Source organism: Delphinus delphis, chromosome 6 (assembly GCF_949987515.2).
Source record: "Delphinus delphis chromosome 6, mDelDel1.2, whole genome shotgun sequence".
NCBI classification, from domain to species: Eukaryota; Metazoa; Chordata; class Mammalia; order Artiodactyla; family Delphinidae; genus Delphinus; species Delphinus delphis.
The window spans coordinates 86,060,804-86,080,527 of record NC_082688.1 but is presented as its reverse complement, the minus strand read 5'-3'; the positions used below and the strand labels follow the sequence as shown (position 1 = coordinate 86,080,527).

The window sequence follows — 19,724 nt, the reverse complement described above, 5'->3', positions numbered from 1 at the left end:
CATACCTTTATAGCTGATGCCAGGCCCTGTTATCAGAGTTTTGCATAAATTAATTCATTTAATTCTCACAACCACCTAACGAAGTTGTCCATGGTTTATAGATGAGGAAACCAAAGCCCAGAGAGGTTACACACAGGTGACAGCTAGCAGGGCTGGGATCTGAACAAAAGGACCTAAGGAGACTGTGACCACTGCCTCTTGAGCTGTGTGATGTCCAGACAATGGAGCCACTGAAAGAACGGTGTACACCCTGCCGCGCGTGTGCTGCGGCACCGCCTCAGTCTCTGCCGCCACGCTCCTCACAGCGGTGGCCTTGGAGGAGGGGCAGGACGAGGTGGGGCAGCGCGCGCTTTCTGTTGATATACTGTTTATATCTGTGATGTGTGCAAAAAGAATTTATAATCATCAGTGTGTGAAGGAAGATTTGTATTTGTCTGTTCCAAGAGAGACTCATTGTTAAATGACGCTGCAGAGAAAAGGAGGCCTCCATCCCCACCTGTAACTCAGAAAGGAGACCCCTGCGCTGGCGCCCCTGCTCTGCCACCAGCACGGTGGCATCTTTACAGCCGATTTATAGGACTTATGTTCTAGTATTGGACAGAGAGTTTTCTAGAAAAAGAGGAGGTACCCCGACCTAGAGGGAGGGTGGCCTGAGGACCGGGGCTTTGGTCCCCCCAGTTGGGGCAGTCTGTGGGCCATGACCCAACTCCCCTGATGTCAATCTGTCCATCTGCCCAGCTTCTGCCATCACTAATAATCACTCTCTTGCTCTACAAAACGCCTTCTCCACCCCCAGCTGCGCTGAAGCCACGATTTCTGCAGTTCTCTCTCCCTCAACGTTATCATTTAATTTATTAAAGCAGATAAAATCATAAAGCTACAATTCCTTTCCCTTACGTCTTTTCTTTACAACCCAACATAAGGGCACCATTGTACCTGTACTGTCTCATCGGCAAACTCTAAAATTGGCTCCTATCTAATCGCTGATTTATCCCCATAATTCACATTGTCTTGAGCCTCCCTCCTTAGACGTAACTGATGTCAAAGTCCTGGGAGACTTAAATCTTGCAGTCAGAACGTGAAAACCGGAGGCATCACTCCTGCCTTTCTAATCTTACCAAGAACGTCCTCACCAGTCTTAGGACACACGTTTCTGCTTCCAAGGCCTGTCCTGCCAGACCTCATGTGACAAGGACAGCCTATTAGAGCGGAAATGAACTTTCCGAACTTGGGACTCCAGGCAGTGTAGTTAGGGCCCAAACGGCATGCAGTTTCAGCACCTCCTCCACCCCACAGGTAAGAACACCTTCTGGGCCAGGTTTTCAGTGGTGGAACCATCCCCAAAGGCCGGAGCTGGAGGAAATTACAGGCAGAAAGAGCACGAAGAAGGCTTAAGAAAACAGAATCCGCAACGTGTGCCCAGTCCCCTCTGCTTCCCAGACAAAGCCACAGAGGAGCTGTTTGGGAAGCAGGCGCAAGGCTCCCCGGCGGGGCAGAGCTCTGCCCCCCAAGGTGGGCATCCTGCGAGGGAGGCCCAGCCGGCCCCCCTCAGCCACCCGGGCGGTGCTGAGCAGCCAGAAAAGGCTGGGGGCCTAGGCGGGTGACACAGGAGGCCGCGGACAGGTCTCTGGAGCAGTTCGTCCCATTTCGGTCCTTGGGGCTGAGAAGCCAAATCCCTGAACTCGTTTCATCTCAAACGACACTTGGCAGGGCCGATTGGTTTTATGGGAGCTGTGTCTGGACCAGGGAAAACGTGTGGTCAGAGAGGCCTTTACCTGCATTTCTGCACTCACTCGCATTCCCAGACACGCACACGCAGACCAGCGCGGGGTTCTGGTACCGTCACCAGCCCCCTTTCTCAGGCCCAGCCCCCAAGAGCGGGCTCCTCTGGCTGGCCTTCCCACCAGCGCTGGGTCTGCCTCTGCTCTGATGCTCCGATGCCAGGGTGCCCGGATGCCCACCCACCATCCAGGCAGGAGGCTCTCTCAGCAGACTGTGCTAGTCCTGGGAACCACTGGGAACGTTTGTAGTTTTATGGTAACTTCCTTCCGCCCCCAGGCTTGGCTGACAGCCTCCTCCCTCTTTTTTTCTCACACCCTCTCTAGTCATCAGACTGGAACAGAAATACCTCATTAGCCAATCAATCTCCCAGACAGCACCAAAGGATGGGAAAAGATCTATAAAACCTTGCCCGTGAATGGCCCCAACCAGCTTCTCCTCCCTTCCACCTTGTAAACCCCCAGGGCCCAGCCAGGGAGGGCGAGGGGGACAGTGGCCTAGGGGGTTAAGAGCTCTCCTCACTGAGCTTGGCCTCTGGGCACCGCCCTGGGAGGTCCAGGCAGCCCTTTAAACGCCCAGGTCCCTTGGGCTTTAGACCCCCAGTGCTCCAGCCCTCCTTGGACAGAGGCAGCTCCGGGAGGTCTAGGCCTGGGCTCACCACTGTCCTGGCACCTTGTATAGAGTCTTTGCCGTGGCTGGGCCCTGCACAGAGGGCTCCCCACCCTCTCTCTGCACCCTGAGGTGGTCCAGTCCAAGGTGCCCTGGGGAAGGGATGCTGTAAAGAATCATCTAGCAAAGCCCTGTCACCTGCTGGCACTTGTAACCTGGTGGCCAAGTGCCGGGGGAGCATCTCCCTCGCTGACTTCTCAGGAATGGGGTGTGGCCGGCCTGCCGCCCCAGGGAGGCCACAGGCTTGGGACACCCGGAGTTCTGTTTGGCAGGAGATGGTGGGACACTGTGCTTACTTGCAGGGCAGGTCGGCCGTGCACAAGTTCTGGGCAGACTCCTTCTCCCACGCCTCACCCTCCCATCCAGCCGGCTCCATCCACAGAAATGAGGAGGTGGCTGGCCAAGAGCAATCACGCTCTGAAACAACCAGCCCTTGATGAGTCACTCAGCTTCTGCTTTCCAGCTGCCTTTGGTGAGGCCGGCTGTGGCCGAGGCAACCCTTTGCGAGCAGACCGCCCCGCACGGCAGCCTAGCCGCCTCCACGGCACTGCTTGGGGCTTTGCTGAGTGTCCGTGCGGTCAGGCCAGTTGCAGGAAACCCAGAATGCACTGGAAGTACCTGCCTGAAACCTTTTAGAGGTCTTCATTTGAAAGCGATGGGTTAACGTTAGGGATGAGGTTTGCTATTTCTGGTTGCTGCCACTGGGGCACTGGGTTCTGCCTAACACGACATCTCTGTACCTCGCTTGGGATGGAGACTGTAATTTCGATGTTTTGACGTGAAATTCCAATAAAGCTAAGTGCCTGAAACCCTTTAATCCTAAAATAGAGGCCAAGAGAGAGACCTGAACCCCTTCTCTTGACTTCTTTCCCATCTCCTCCCCAACCTCGGGTTCCGACAGCCAGGCACGTGGGGACGGGTAGGAGAGCATCTCCATTTGTGGAGTCCTTTGTTCTCCGGGGAGAGGACAGTCGCTTGACAATTAACCCCTTAACTCGCTCAGGGAACAAGATCTCCTCTTCTCACCCGGGTTTCACAAGCCCGCGAACCAGGCCGAGTTACCCCACCAACAGCTCTGGACCGACCATGGCGCTGAAAGAGCAAGCCGTCCTCTCCCACGACTGGCCCCTGCCGGCCACAAATGCCGCCGGCGGTCTGGAGCCCGACGGACGCAACGGCAGAAGGGGCACGGGCTGGGGCTTCCTCGCTTCCACCAGACCAGGGCACCGACGGAAGCTCACGCTGGGCGCCTCCTGTGCTCTGGCCCCCCCTCCGGATGGAGGCATCACCTGGTTAGTGACCAGACCGGCTCCTGTCGGCTCATCTCCTCTACTCTGCCTGGAGGGCAGAGCTCATGCCGTCCCGTCCGCTCACCCTGGGAACGTGACAGGGGGAACACTGAGGCTGGAAAGGTATACTTCCTGGGGCAGCAAAGATCAGAAGTTGTGCCCCTGAGAAAGTGAGTGCCAGACTTCCCCGCGGGGACATAACTGTTCCAGATTCAAGTTGACGTGCTCCCTGGGCCCCAGCCAGGCCCCCTCACAGCAAACTGGGTGAGGAGCGCAGGTGTCTCAAGTCTCTTCTGGCTGAAGGACAAGGCCAGGAATCCCTGAGGAGTTTATTACCGAAGAGACAGTCTACACCCTGAAAGGGACTCGGGGGAGGAGAATCCCGAGCCAGGTGGACACACTGAAATCCCGCCTGTCGCTTAGTATATGACCTTGGGGATAGCACTGTGCAGGCCTGACCCACAGGGGGAACTTGGGGAGGGCAGGCTCCCGCACCCTTGCCTCTCCGAGACAGCCAGCCTCTGTCCCCGGGGCTCCTGGCCCCTCGGCAAACACTCCCGCCTGGACTGAGGCATCCCTCAGGAGGTGCCCGCGTCGTGCTGATAAAGCAGCCTAAGTTCCATGACGTGCCCTGGGGAACCTGCCCATCACCCACATGAAACTTTTTTCAAAACAAATGAATCGTGTAAGAATGCAGAGTGCTAGCTTTACACACCTGTCTTCTGACTGACTGGTGGCCACTCTGGAACCCGGCAGCGCCTGCCAGGCCCTGGCCTCAGGCTCCTCCGCAGCACGCCCTCCACAGCCCTAGCGGGAGGTACGGAGGGCCAGCTCGGAGAACCCGCCCCAGGAGTCCCGGAGCCTGAACGGAGCAGGTGCGGGGTGAAGCTGGAGGGAGGCCGCTCGCCCCTCCCTCACCACAGGCACAGCCCCTCCCGCAAGAGCGCCAGCCTACAGGCGGGAAGGCAAGCTACCCACAGCCGGCGAGGCGGCGCTCGGGTCCCGACGGCCCCTCCAGGACCGGCCGCCTGCGGGCCGGACCCGAGCTCGGAGCCAGCGCGGGACCCCCGGCCACAGGGCTACGGGACCAGCCGTCTTAGCGCGAAGCCACTCATGCGGCCACTCACCCTGGCCTCAGCGGTTTCTAAAGATGACAAAGCGTGGCTTTAATTTTTCGGAAAAACAAGACCAAAGCAAACTACCAGGCTGGTTGGTCACCCGCAGCCCCTGTGGTGCACAGAGCAGCAGGCTGTGCCCGGGCTTCCTGCTCCGCCGCACAAAGGACCAGACTCACGCCGACCAGAGGGAGAAAGAGTCATTTATTCGAAGTCTTCACAGAGAACAGCGTCCTGACATTTCTTCATATTTAAAAACCGAATTTTTATTCTTCCACCAACATGGTGAACAAAGCACATACAACCATAGGCAGAGCACACGTAACGGCAAAGAACCAACCCGTAGGAACCCTTCCGGAATGACGGTCACTGTTAAGTAACTCCGAAGGTCAGGAGCTCCTAACGAAGGGCTGTGTGGAGCCGCACGTCCCCCCACCGGCGGGTCCGCGGCCCCGTGAGCACAGCCCCTGCAGGCGGGTCAGTTCCCCCCCGCTCCGCTCAGCCTCTTGCCATCACGTGACCGCACCAACCACTATGGCTTCTGGAGCGTTTTAAAGCCATCCTTCCCTTTGGACAGTCCTGAGAAGCTTATTTTTATTTTATTTTTTTAACTTCAAACATTTGTGGGAAACGAGGCAACATCACCACAGACCCCACGGTGCCCGATGGTACCTCCATCAGGAGCAGGGGGCCCACTGTCCTCCCAGGAACAGCAGCACCACCTTGAAAACTACAGAGAAAACCAGTAAGGTGAGAGAAGAATGACACCAGAAGGAGGAGACTACCCTCTTCTTCCACGTTTTTTTTTTTTTCCTTTTCAAAAACAGTATTCAATTAGGAAGCAAACAGGAAGAAAAAAAAAAAACGAATCCATTACATTTTATTATTAATACATCTTCGAGTGTTATCCTGTACTTCTACCAAAAGGTACTAAAATTTTGGAAAATCTAAATACAGGACCTATCAATCAAAGTAATCCCGCAGAGGTGGTCCCAGTACGCAGAAACCCTGACCTTCTGGAAGCACAGAAACAAACATCCACATGCTGAGGGACGGATGGAGGAGGTTCAGCAGGTCTTCCGACGGGCCTCAGGTATCTTCCATCTTTGTGTGAAAACTGCATTGAACTCACAGGGGAGACTCAATTCAGATTCAGGATCTTGAGGTGGCACAGCCAGGGTGGGCACAGAGGCATCACACAGCCCCGTGGAGACCGTTTACAAGGATGTGCCTTTGACACGGGCTCCACCGTGAGGGCCACGGCCTCTGGGAAGGTCGCCCCAGTGTGCACACTGCTGCCGGCTGATGGCTTTAGCAGCCCCATAATCCTTCCTTTGATGTCCAGGGTCAATGTGATCCTGGTCCCACCAGGGCTACGAGTAGATGCATGAAAAAGAATCTCGCTGTGATCTTTCCTGCAAAGGAAACAGCAATAAAATTTACTGCCCAGTCACAACGGAGGAATTCTTGTAAACAAGTACCTTTGTGTGTGCCTTTGCTCTCGGCTCTGGAGAGAGGGCCGTGAGCGGAGGACAGGAGGAGGCCAGGGCACATCTCACAGCCCCGAGAGGGGCTTTACAGCTGCGCCATGTGCCACTCGCTTTGCTCACACAGGGCTGTGAAAGCCGGCGGCTATAACTTGGGCTCCGTTCACAGGACAGATACTAGAAAGGCAGCCTGTTTCAGTCCCGCACTCACTCCGACTGCTTTCGGGCCGTCCTACACCGTGACAGAGGTATGCACTGCCTGCGTGGCAGGCGTGGCGCCAATGGGTGGAAGTTCGTTCCTGTCATGTCAGCAGAGCTCTAGCAACACCCACACACAGGGCACATACGCAGGGGCCTCCGCCGCCGGTCAGCTCTGCTGCGGACGCTCGGGCCTGTCTTCGTGCGGCTGCAGCCCCAGCTCCCGAGCCGCCGGGCACTCACGACAGGAAGGCTTTGCTCTAGGGCTCGACTCCTGTTCCTGCTGAACTGAGCCAGTGTGTAAAATGAGAACTGATATCAGCTCAGTAGGCACCGGAGGGCGGGTCCAATTGACAGCCCGGAGAAGCAGTGCCTCAGCTGGGAGCTCGCTCAGCCTCGTCCCGCGGGCGGCTGCAGGAGACACAGAAACCTGGACTGCAAATACAAGAGAGAGTTCACCGTGCTCGGAAATCACAACAGGGAGTCTCCTTTGAAAGTACCCAGCTCTACTCACACGCCATCGACTGCTGACGTGGGCTTACTCGACTTTCGTGGTTCACCGGGTTTTATTTAGATTTTTAAAAGAATAATTTTGCAGCTTTCCATACATTTGAACTTTCAGACACCGGTGTCTAATTAGCGGATTTATATTTCCGTAGACTTTTGGTATGTTCCTTGCATTCGTAACAAGACAAAGTGCATCCTCGCTGGGGCCAGGCAGGCTCTCGTCCTCCAGAATCGTGCTCGGTCCCCGAGCTGACCGCTCAGCAGCGGCCTCTGCCCCAGCAGGTCCAACTTAACTGTCCCCATCTCACCTTCTCTTCAGGTGCAGAACTTAGCCACTGTGAACAAAGCGGAAACCAGTCACTGTTCACCAATCAGCTAAGCTCTGCACCTCGTCAGAGAGGTCGTCGGCTGGGCATAATGAAAGGGCTGGAGAGCATCTTCCACGGCTGTTGGCTTCTTCTGTTTCCAGAGAGGAGCTATGAGATGTATCTGTTCCCCGAACTGCAGAGAGAGAGTAACTACGGCTTCTGGAGGAGCAGTCAGGGTCGTGGTTGCGTGGTAATCCCTGGCAATGTGATTTTAATCTTAAGTCACAAATCAGCATGCCAGGAACCCAAGCAGCCAGAGCACTTGGGGGCAGCGCCGCAGGGCTGCCCACACCGCACGCACCAGCTTCCTCGGGCACCAGGTGACAGCACCACCTCCAGGCCTGCTACACTACCAAATGGGTTTTATTTCTGTTCACTATTCATTTACTGGGCGTCCTAGGGGTACAATGTTTTAAAATCAAAGGACTCACAGATGACCATCCACATGCCAGTGCAGCTTTGGAAGATGAAATGAAAAATGCACTGACCAGCTGTTCTGGGGTAGCAGGGGGAAAGGGTGTGCACATGACCCTGTGTTCATCCAGAAGGGCAGGGACAGAGGGGCGGTGAGAAAAGAGCAGGCTTGTGACCGGGACTACTCCTTTGCCTGCTTGGGGCAAAAACATCACAATGAAGAACTGCCAAAGCTGTGTAGCCCGCGGTGGTTTCTCCACAATTTGGAACCCAGGGAACATCAAAGGCATAGCCTGCACCACTGCAGTTTCACACACTTCAAGAAACACAAACTCTCCGTGAAATTAAAAATCTGAAGAGAAATACGATTTATCCTGATTACTATATGAGGCTGGCAACACCTAACTGTGTAACTGTTCTGTGTTTTAAACTGGCCCGTCGTTGAACAGGCTCTGAAGCTGCCCCAGGGGAGCTCTGGGGAAGCCTGCACATAGCTGCTCTGCTACGAGATATACAATCGTGGCCATTATTCCCACCACTTCCTCTCCTGGCCAACATGGCTCCTTGACTCTTCTGGAAGAACAGAACCAGACTTTAGAAAACCTTTCCTCTCTTTAGTATTAGAGTTCTTTCAGATAAATAAGACAGTAAAACATATTAGACAGAAATGGTTTTTTATAAGAGCAAAACATTAGAAGCAAACTAAATATCCCACAATAGGTTAAGAATATCAACATAAAATCTTAAATATCCATTAAAATTATAGAGAAGCTATATGACATGAAAAATGCTTGAAATTTGATGCTGCTTTTAAAAAACACAAAATTAGACATACCCTATAATATCATGTAAAACCTTAAAGCAAACCAGAGAGTCAGAGAAATGACGTTAGACCAAAAAAACCCACTTATAATCCCACAGTTCTACTTACAAACCTTTATGTACCATTGCTAAATCACTTTTAGAATGCAGAAATCCACAGTTAAAAACTGCTAAAACGTGAACGTAACAGGTCAGTGCCAAGCACATTTAAGAGAGGAAGCAGTTTAAATATTTAGGACTCCCACTCGAGGTAACCTGCCCGCCTGCCAGCAGACACGCAATGTGGAGAAATTCAGGACACCGGGGAGGAAGGACCTGCCAGCCTCGCCCACCAGGCGGGGACAGCCCGAGGGACCGCGAGTTCTCACATGGCTGCTCACAGCTCAAGGTGTGGGGAACCCACCACACACCCCCGCGCCGGCCTTCCCCTTGAAGACGCGGCTCACGGTTACACGAGGCTCTCCAGCGCACCTTCTAACCAGCTCAGGATGTTCTCCTGCGAACTCCCTCCCCACAAATAACAAAACCGGAAGTGGCCGAAACGGCGCCGAGGAAGAATGTTCCGCCGGGGTGGGCGGCACGGGCTTTCCAGTGGCCGCTCGGCCAGACGAGGTGCCCCCGCACCCTAAGGGAAGCGGCCCTCAGCTCACCACCCGGCTTACTGGCTCACTCAGCTCTTAAGAGGAATCTCAGAGCCGAGCAACGAGAAAGGAAAGAGAGAGAATCACCTCTTTAATATAACATCTCGGCCACCACCTCTGCTGAGGATCTGTCCATCTGCTCCTTGCTCAGCTCGAAGCACCTGCGGGCGAGACGCTGCTGCCGGGCATCCTCACTCACCATCAGCTCCCCGTAGAGGTAGATGCCCATGGCCTGCGGAAGGCACAGAGGCCAGAGAGCTGAAGAAAAGGCAATCGTGTGTCCCCACGCGCTCGAGTGCACAGTCTGTGCTTGTTCCGCACGGACTTGCTGGTCTGGAAGTTAACAAAGACCCTAGAAAAGACAGACGGCTGAACAGCTGTACTTCAGGAACCTGCAGTTTTCAATCCCCTTCTCTTTCTTGTTCTTCTCGCTGCAACCCCCAAGGAATTCTCGGCTATCAGTTCCGTCAACAGACCCTGGTGGTTGAACTGACGACACTGCGAGCATTTCTCTAGTGATGGCTGACGAGGACAGGGAGGTTCCCATGGTGACTGACCCCCGTGGAAACCCCCGCAGCTGAAAGGAGCACCCGAGGCGCCGTGTGTATGTCACACAGACACAGGCCATCTTCCTAGGAAAGTGTGTGCCTAGCACAGCTGGGGAACGAAGACCACCCCGTCACATGGCGCCATGGGTGGGGAGAGCCATCGGGCCGCCCTGGAAGATGCCTGCTGCTCCAGCCCAGCCTGCCAGCTCCCTTCAACGGGCCCCACAACCGCGGCAAACACTGGCTCTTCTGTTTCGAGAACAATGACTCACATCTGCATTTTTCCTACAGTTTTAAAAACAGCCAGTTATGTTCTGGAAAACCAAAAGATCCACTTGGTTCCGCCTTCTCTCTTGTTCTAAGCTTAGTTATGCTACAGATTACGTTCTCCTGGAGCAAATTAAAAGAAGGATCTCAAATACAGCGCAAAAATGAAAACTCGGTGGTTAGGGGTTCAAAAATTCTTTCCTGAAAAAGCCGATGGTAATCCTTATTTGGCAAAGATCATGGTTCCAAATATACTGCAGTTGATTTTGGTTTTCAGAACAGGCCTTAAGTTGCTCTTACATTTTGTCCTTATGCTCCCCTCTCTGTTTCCAAACACCTCTCGCTTCACTGTGCAAATGTGACATTTCTTCTGGTACAAAGTCGTGTATTTTTCTTTGCGGGAATAACGAGCCCTCACTTGCTGGCTGCCCCCTGTACTCAGGCCCTCTCAAAAGTCCCTTTGTTGCCCCTACCCCAGCTCTCCACCCCAACCGAAACATGGCTCCATGCTGTCAGCCCACAGCGCCCGGCAGAACGCTCACTCAGAGGCACGCACTGGTCACGCCAACAGGAACGAGCTGCAGCCAACTTCCCGCAGCCGACAGAAGCCACGGCACATGCACCACCACGGACAGCCACGCCGGGGGACACGGTGTGGCGGGGTGCTGACCCCCATAGACTGCGGCCCAGCAGAGGCGGCAAGGAAAACGTCTTCCAACGGGTTCGTGCACGCACGTGCTTCCTGTGGGCTCCTTGCAAGGTGATCGCTTTCCCTGGTGAACAGTGAGGAAAGTTCTCACGGGAAGGAATCTCAGCACAGGGTTCCACTTGGTGTGGCACGTGCAGATACAGACCAGACTGTCCCAGCCAGCTGGGGCTCTCCCAGTCTACTCTTCATACATACTTTAAGCGAGGGCCACTGAAGGCACAGGTACACACCATGGCATCACTAAGCCACAACCTTGACCTAATGAATCTGAGGTTCAAAGATGAAGAAAGCTCACGAGGTCTGCCCATGCTTCATTTGGTAACGGCAGTGGGCCACAGTTACGTCAAACCAAGGGAGCTTCTAAGGGACATGATTCAATGGGATACAAAGACAGAGGAAAAAAATCAGCTCAGAAGTTTGGTAGGTAAGCACCTAACAACTCTTTAAAATCCTTGAAAAATGTTTAAATATTTGTTATTTAAATAGAGATGTCAACAACTTGGGTGCCCGTGTTACGTCTACTGCATAGTAAGGGAACAGCATGTGAAGAATCCCCATCTGCTGAAAACTGAAACTTACCTGATCCTCCTGAAGGAACCTCTCCACGTGTCTGTACGCTTCTGTGTATTTGTGCTTAACAACAAGTTCACACCATCGATGGCGAACCTTAAGAAAGGAGAAGATCCAGTAAGCAAAAAACTGGTAGGTTTCCTTGGCCTAACAAGTTTAATGATGGAGAGCCTTTCCTGTTAGAAAAAGTTAGTCTCTGAAGTATATTAACGTTGTTGACGCTTTTAAATTTCATTTTAATTTCATCTCTTTTACAAAGGAAGGAACCATGAGGTTCCTTCATGAGGAGGGCCTGCCAGTCAACTTTAGGGGAAGACGATGCATGTTTCACTTAGGTATTTTGATGTTTTTAAAGACAATTTTGCAAGATAATAGATAAATGCAAAACGTTAACTGGGAAATTAAACACACATCCCCAGGCAGCCAGGCTGGTGCTCTGCCCTGCAGGATGCTGTCAACGAAGGTTTCCTTTATAAACCACAACTACTTAATTTCCTGCAATAACCGATTTGGTTCAGTGCTGGTGATTGCAACAATAAACACAGTAAAGGGAGGAAGACACTGCTCTCCACATTCCTGAGAGGCAAAGCGCACCCTCTGAGGAGCTCAGGGTGCCTGCCGGAGGGGAAGGAAGGGGAGCAGCCCACCCTGACGCAGGCAGATCCTGCCACACGCCCACGAGTGTGTGCTGCAGGCCTGCACGACCTACTGAAAACAGACAAGCTAAATGTGGGTGCCCTTTAGTAAAGATACGTGACACAAGGTTTACAAGCAGGAATTTGCCAGGAAACCCTCCCCCAAACCCTACAGACAACAGGGGAGCTGGATCCCAGCACTGGCTGCGTCTGCGGTTAAGAGGCAGTCTCGCACCACCCCCCATCTCCAGGCACTTCAGACACATTCTTTACGTGGAGATGCTACCTACATTTGGTTTAAGAATTCAGTCCTGGGCCGTCTTCTACTGCATTAAAGCCGTCGCAATTAAATCCGGTGAGCAGTCCACCATTTTATATTCCATTATTGGTTCAACACTAGCCATACATGGAAGTGATTATGTGCATTTGAAAAATAAAAAAGCCTCCTTCCATCACTCTTTGTTTTTACTGCCTTTGAAAGAGGGAGACCCTTTCTAGTAATCCATTTGTGGCAATAGTAGAATGTAAGCAATTTCAACATTCTGGCCGGGGCCCCTGTAAATTATACCATTACCCACTGATGGCCGGATCGCTTCTTTAATCCACCATAAATGCATTTACACACAAACAATTAGGAATGAAGAAAAAATCTTTTGGGAAGAATCCTTCCCCTAAGCTACAGTGCACTCTGAGACACGAGGGGGTTCTGGTGGTGGGCCCTTTGCTTACAGGCAGCCAGGCCCTTTGAACTTCTAAGAAAAGGATGCCAACACACTTTTTACATTCATGAAGGAATTTCAGAGGCACATGGAAATGAGCTAATAGCCTTGGATCATCACAGCAAAAGGGAAGCAGGTTGGGCTGGACAGGTCTTGGAAATCTTTCTACCTTCAACAAAATGTTCTCTTCCCTATATAGCCAATAGAAATTAACACCATAAAAGGGAAAGGGTAGCCCTTAAAATATCTGGAGCAGAAGAACAATTGAACAGAGCTCAGATACTGCACCAACCAGAGAAGAAGCTACCAGAACAACCAAATCCCCGCTCTCATGCTTTGGTTTGAGTACCAAAGGCTGAGCACTGGACAGAACCCAAATGGGGCCCTTGGATGCCTCCATTTCTCGTTTCTGTCCCAACTCACAGAAACCACCAGTCCCATCCGTGCACCAGTGGATGTGCTGTGTCTTTTTGTTTGCGAGCTCTGTGAAAGGAGAAGGCCCCGGCAAGTCAGTGTGGCCCGGTGGGATGTCCGCCATGCGGCCTGAGAGTCAGGGGACTGGGGCCACCTGCTCTCACTTCTCACCACTGCACAGGGGGACAGCTGTACCAGCTTTTAGGAGAGCCAAGTATAAGAGAACTCTTGTCAGCCTGACAGTGATCTAACGACTTAGATTTTGCAACCTGATCACACCAAGCCTTTGACAAGGACAGTTGTTTATCGCTCCAAAACTTGGGGACACTATATTTTTTTAGACCTGATTTTGAGAATGGAGGTATTACTGGCCTCCCATTGTTCTTCTCCCTGTGCTCTCCTTCATCTTATTTACACATACAGAAATAACAAAGCATAAATTGGGGTCTGTTTCCTAGGAGGATAAGGTCCACAGAGGGGCAAAAGGCAGGGTCGGTCCCACTACAACGATTGGAAGAAGATCCAGGAGCTGAGCTGCGTGAAAGAGGCTCTTTCACAACCAATATGAAGTCAGCATTTCTACTTCTCTTACTGTTAAAAATAGTTAGTTGTCACAATTAATAAGATCTAGTCTTCTGACCCCTGAAGGCTAACATGGCATCCAGGAAATACAGACCAACCCCTCTCTCTACCCCACAAAGAGCAGAAAAAACAACAAGCCTTTTCATTAAAAAAGAATTAAACATAATTCAAAGTTTCAATGACAGGATGTTTAAAAGACATCACAGAGATGCTGTGTGAGGCCGAAGGCCCAACAGATACCTCTTGCTTGTGTCCAGGGTTTTTACTTCTCTTCGCATTTCTTTGAGAAACAAAGAAAATTTTTATCTTTTATCCTCTGAACTGTCCAGGACCCACAATTCGCAAGGCCAGTTGTCACACCTGGAACGGGGCTCTTCCTGAAAAGCTAGCAGCAAAGTGACATGTGTCACAATTTCTCCCGGCAATATTTCCACGGTGGGCACTGACGGAATACCTCCTTTCTCCAGATCACTGAGAAACTTAAAAAAAAAAAATTCCTGACAGAGGTCACCACACTTGTATCTGGCTCCTTCCTCTGTTAATAATGGAGGAAAGTGAAGTTCCCGGTGCTGGGGAGCACCAGAGAATTCAGAAGCAGAGGCAGGTCTCTAAGAAGAAGGCTGTCTGTTCCGCAGATCTGCTCTTCTTTATTTTCTAATTAATTAATTAGTTAATGGTGGTAGTGGTCACCTTGTCTTTTAACTTCCTCAGTGAGGTGAAAAGTAAACAAACACCACCACATAAATACATCTGTGGGAACAGCTGGGCCCGGAAGGCCTTCCACAAGCGTCTATGGCCTCTTGACTCCGTTCGTTTAGCGTCAGCATTTCACGGGTGTATACATTACGCTACCACCAATCAATACTTACACTTTGAATATTCACATTATTCTGCAATGTCTCAAGAGAGAGAAAAAAATTTAATGACTTTTTCAATGGTGACTCAGGTTCATAAAGTCATTCCAAACTCACGCTAGGAATCACCTGAAAGCCTCGAGCCAGCAAACCTCAGCTCTGAATTCCAGCAATGCGGTCACGCCACCGACAGGTAAGGGGCAAGGGCGAGGGAAGGGGGAGCGGGCAGAAAAAGAATAAGAAATCTCGAGAAAATCAGAAAAGGGACGTTTCAGGAGTGGGAAGAGGCGGAGCTGCCCGTGGCGGCGAACAGCAGGGTCGGAGGACCTGGAGCACAGCACCCTCGTTCCAGCCGCCCCAGAGCGTGTGGTGTCGCAGGGCACTGGAAGCCTTGCCTCTGGAGCACGGGCCCATCTTTTCCTCACTGAGTCTTCAGTGCAGACAGCAGATGGTCTGGCCCACCTCCTGCCAGGACAGGAGCACATCCACCACCCACAGCACGCTGAAGGTTCCGTAACACAAGCAAAGCATTTAGCAGTCCCTGGCACAGGAATGAGGGGGGATGATGATGATGGAGAAAGGGAACGTGGGTCCCCGACTCTTGCCACAATGAAGATGTGCACACACAGGTGTGCACCCATTATACTCTGGTCCAACAAGAATTAGTTGGACTAATTCGAACACTTTTCAAAGTGTTCTGCTTAAGGGACATTGAACAGAAAAATGATATGGGTGGTTCCCTCAGTGCGCGGGTAGGTTTTAAATTGGCAGTGCTAATTTACACCTTTGGAAATGAATTCCAGAAGTTTCCAGGTTTCCAAAGCCTCCATGAACAGAGGGTGAGGAGCACACAAATATCAATGCTCTCCCAGGAGTGCCCACTAATGCAATGGTTCTTTGGGGCTGGGTGCACATGGGAGGGTCTCAGAACTGGGGGCAGGAAGGAGGAAGGGTAAGTCTGCAGAAGCCCATTCATGTCAGACCCACGTTTGGTGATAGGACATTCAAACCCTCCTATAATTCATGTAACTGTAACTGCTCCAGGATGGGGGACCCCCGACCCACAGCAGGGACTCCACCGGGAGGATGGAGTGCATCCGTGGTAGCAGGCCCGAGCCACCTGGGAGACCTGAGCAGACCTGTGTCCTGGGTATACAAGACATTTCACATGATATGTATACATGTGTATGTGCACACACACACACACATCGAAACAAAAGTTTCTTTTTTAATACTTTCCTTCACTATATGCAACTGCTGATAGTTATTGTTCTTCTTTCTTTATGCTGGCTGGCAACCTACTAAAGTGATTTCATGACCCACTGGGTCCTGATCCAGAGCTGTCTCCCCAGGGCGGGGGCTAGGAGAGCCTCTGCCCCTGGGCTGCTGTGGGAACTGCCCCAGGTCGCTGCAGCAAGCGTTAGGATTGTGACTCCCACACAGTAAGTGCTTGTCTTCTTAGCAGGTGTAGCATGTTTCTGGCTTTCATTTCCACTTCAAAAGTTCTATTTCTTGAATTTATAAAAACTTGATAGTATCAACTCCAAGGAAAAGTTTGTTAACTGGTGAAAACCGAAGGAGCAAGGTGCCTGTCAGGTGGGTGTCCAGGAGGGAAGGCACTGGCAGGGAGTGGGAAGTGGGAGGGAGAGGATGGGACAACACAGCCCAGGAAGAAGAGCCGGCCCGCCCTGCGCCTAGCCTCAGGACTCTGAGACACCAGCGCCAGCGGGAACCCGCAGAGGAAGCAGGGCCTCCTTCAGGGAGGGGCCTCCTCGAGGCCTGGGCCAGCCGGTACTTACCACCCACCCTCGGGGAAGTATACCCAGGGGCCAGGCGCCTGGGAATTTTCCAAGCCCGTCTGTAAAGACAGGCTTGCCCCAGCGTCAGCTCCAGGCACATGGCACTTCTACCATTTCAAGAACGTTATCACTACCCAAGAGGCCCAGGTGAACTGAACGACTTCTGGCCGGCCGCTCTGACTTCCAGCAGTGCTGGAAAAGTGGGACCTGCCTTGTAGGGTCAAACCACAGCTCAGATTCAGGGACAAGTCCCACGATCCTCTGGGCACCTCTGTGATATAACCACACGTACCTCTCATTTATTAATTGTTCCCTCCTGGAAAAGGAAAGAAAAACTGCTAAAAGACCAGCCCCCCAATCTCTTCAATCTGAGAATTTTAATGCATCCAGAACCAACTCCTATTAAACTCTAGAACAAGGGGTTGCCAATTTTTTTCTGTCAAGGGCTATACACAGTGAGCATTTATGGCTTCTCACCCCATTTGCCCTTGTATCACAAGAGCAGCCCTAGATAGCGTGGCTATCTTCAGATAAAACTTTATTTACCACAAAAAGGGCAGTGGGCTGGACCAGCCAGCTCTAGTCTGCTGACCCTTGATCTGCAAAGGAAGCCCACGCCTTAGGCTGCCCGAGTGATGTGCTAACCCCCCAAATCCACCAGCACGACGCCAGAGAACACAGAGCTGGGAGGCCCTCCCCAGCTGGCTCCGGCGAGCTTCTGCCCGTTCTGTCAGGAAATCTCGGGTGTTCTTGAATGTGGGGACTTTGCTTTCCTCCGTGGACTGCACTCCTCTGTGCCGAAAAACCTGCTCTGGCATTCGTTCGGAAACAGAGCACCTCTTGGCCTACAGCCCAGCATGAATGCAAGGCGCCACTTGTGGGTAGGGGACCCAACACTGAGGAAACACGAACTTTAAGAAGAATAATCCCCTCCACCAGGTCACTCCCAATCTCCCTCGCTGACCAGACGCTTCCTCTGCAAATCACTATACACCCCAGACCCTGCGTTCATTAACACTTTACAATTCTCAGTGCTCTTTTTATACCTTTTATCTCGTTTCTTTTTTTTTTTTTTTTGGTCTTCAATTTTAGTGTGTTCTCCGTGAAGCTACTTCAAAGAAATAATTCTTACATGAGAACGCTCCCCCACAAGCTGCTTATTATCTTATGGACTAATTTTCCAAAGGAGTCTTCAGACTTTCCTTAAACATAATTCTTCTTTTAATAAAAATGTAATCTGTAATTCCAGTACATATAAGGACACATTAGGGAGAAAAACATACGTGGGTTATTCAAGCAGTTTAAATCAGTCTGGGAGAACACATCTTAAACACTAAACTCCCTTGGTTGGGGGGTGTGCGGGGCTGGGTTCCTTCGAGGTGGAGTCTGCAAAGCAGGGTCTCACAGAAGCCTCACTGTGCCTGAGGAGTAAGTGGAGTCACAGAGGCTGAGCAGACGCGCTGCAGGGTTAGACAGAACCAGCTCAGCGTTAACAGCCTGGCCCACACCCCAAGCTTGGTTCTGCTAGCCACTGTGCCGTCAACAAAGCACACTACACAGTCAAGGTCGGACTCAGAAAATCAGCTGGGTTGCTTCTGTCACTGCAAGCCTGGAGCACACTCACTGCCACGCCTGAAAAAGCACCTGTGGCTCCTGCACACAGCTGCTTCCCTTGCTTTATTTTTGAATAGTAAAAGTTATAAACGGATAGCTTTACATATAAACAACATGGATATATTATTTTGTGTTTTTCCTTATTCTCCATTTGCTGCCGTTGGATTTACTAGCTTAGTGTGGCCCATATACTTTAACGTGGTAACAACTGCAGGGCATCCCCTTATTAATACACTACAGTTCCATTAGTCCTTCAATCCTCTGACGATGCCAGAAAAGTCCATTTCAATCAACTATGAACTGTGTCCCAGAAAGTCCCAAAGAGTGTTAATGGCCTTTAGCTTTTTACCAGGAAGGCTATGAGGGGTCAAGTCAACAGAGGTCAAGGACATCTGCTGTGACACTAGATGGCACTGCTGTGGCCCCACCTCATCCAGCACACCCTAGGTTAGTGGAATGACCTGATATTGATATGTCCACATCCCTGAACTCACCTCTTGGGCCCAGAATTCCTCAGCTCCACCCGCTTCCCCATGGGTCACTCTCTCAGAGCTGTGTCTTACATCCTCTCCAGCCCAATGTTCTTTGAAACTGCTGTCTCCTTGTTCAGTAGTTTATGTCTTTACTAACAATAAAGTCCAAACTCAGTGAGAGCGTGGGCCTGGGAGCCTTCAGGCTACCTCCAGGCCCTGTCTCAATGCCTGGCACATAAGTAGCTGCTTAATAAATGTTTCTGAATAAACGTACCATTTAAAAAAACTCAGAATGCTTTTCAGCTACTTTGAAATTATAATGCACAGTTGGAAGCTGTAAAATGCTTTGAAGAATGCCATCCATCCCATTTATGACAGGAAGCACTCCTCTTTTTAAGTCCTTTTGATTTCAGAATTTACTGTTGAAGGGGAAAAAAAATCTGTCCAGGGAACACGATCTGGGAAGCCCATTAAACCTCATTTTGAGTTCCATTTTATAATCTGTAAACAGAAAGACCAAGGCTCATGGCTTTTGTGAGTTAATAAGTCTAACGCTGCAATAAACAAACCTCCTTTTTAATTTGCGTCCTTAAATTAGACTTAACGTTGCTTTAAAGTGGGTTTACTGCTGGTGAGGGAAGCCTGCCTGGCAGCCTGGGCGTGGGGAGGCCTTCCTAGAGCAGCTCCAGAACAGACAGCCTTTCCAGCAGGTATTTCGTTTAGGGGCATCTGTAACGGTCCAGGATGTCTCATCTACTCATTCTCATGAGAAAAGATGAGAGCACAGTTGAGTGTACAGCCGTCACATAAAGATTTCCAACACTTCTCTTCTCCTTCTCTCTCTCACCTTACAGCTCCTTACTCTCAAAGGGCTGAGATCTTAACACTGTTTTAACCAAAGGGAACGAAAAGTTGCTCTGTGTACTGCCACAAAGCCAGGCTAGTAAACCCCCTTCGCCCTGAAGTTAAGACAACAAACGAGGCAGCGGAGGCTCTCAGCTCTTTTGCAAGGGCTCTTGCTAACCTTGCTTGAGTCAGACCCTAAAACTCTCCGCTCTATGTTAACTGGTCATAGCCGGTAATAACGGGTTTTACCAGTTATAACTAGAGCTGTGGCAACGTGCAAAACATGGATCGTCCAAACCTGCTATCGGGATCATCACACCAAGCGTGCACATGGAGTGACGGTGAGGATCAAAGGTGATGACAAACATCAAGTTTCATACGTTCTCTCAGGCAAATCCCAACCTT

At 51.3% G+C, this 19,724-nt stretch overlaps 1 protein-coding gene across 3 annotated transcripts in view; it reads right to left on the bottom strand.

The window, feature by feature from the left end:
* Positions 1-6,069: 6,069 nt before the first annotated feature.
* AOPEP (aminopeptidase O (putative)) overlaps positions 6,070-19,724 on the bottom strand; it is a 374,694-nt gene continuing 361,039 nt past the window's right edge. For 2 of the 3 annotated variants that reach the window (XM_060014998.1, XM_060015000.1), the window contains 3 exons: positions 11,393-11,479; positions 9,377-9,521; positions 6,070-6,267 (listed from right to left, as the gene is read on the bottom strand). In XM_060014998.1, coding sequence (XP_059870981.1) covers positions 9,381-9,521; positions 11,393-11,479 — 228 coding nt within the window. In that variant the 3' untranslated portion in view covers positions 6,070-6,267; positions 9,377-9,380. The other variant, XM_060014999.1, reaches the window with a different exon arrangement.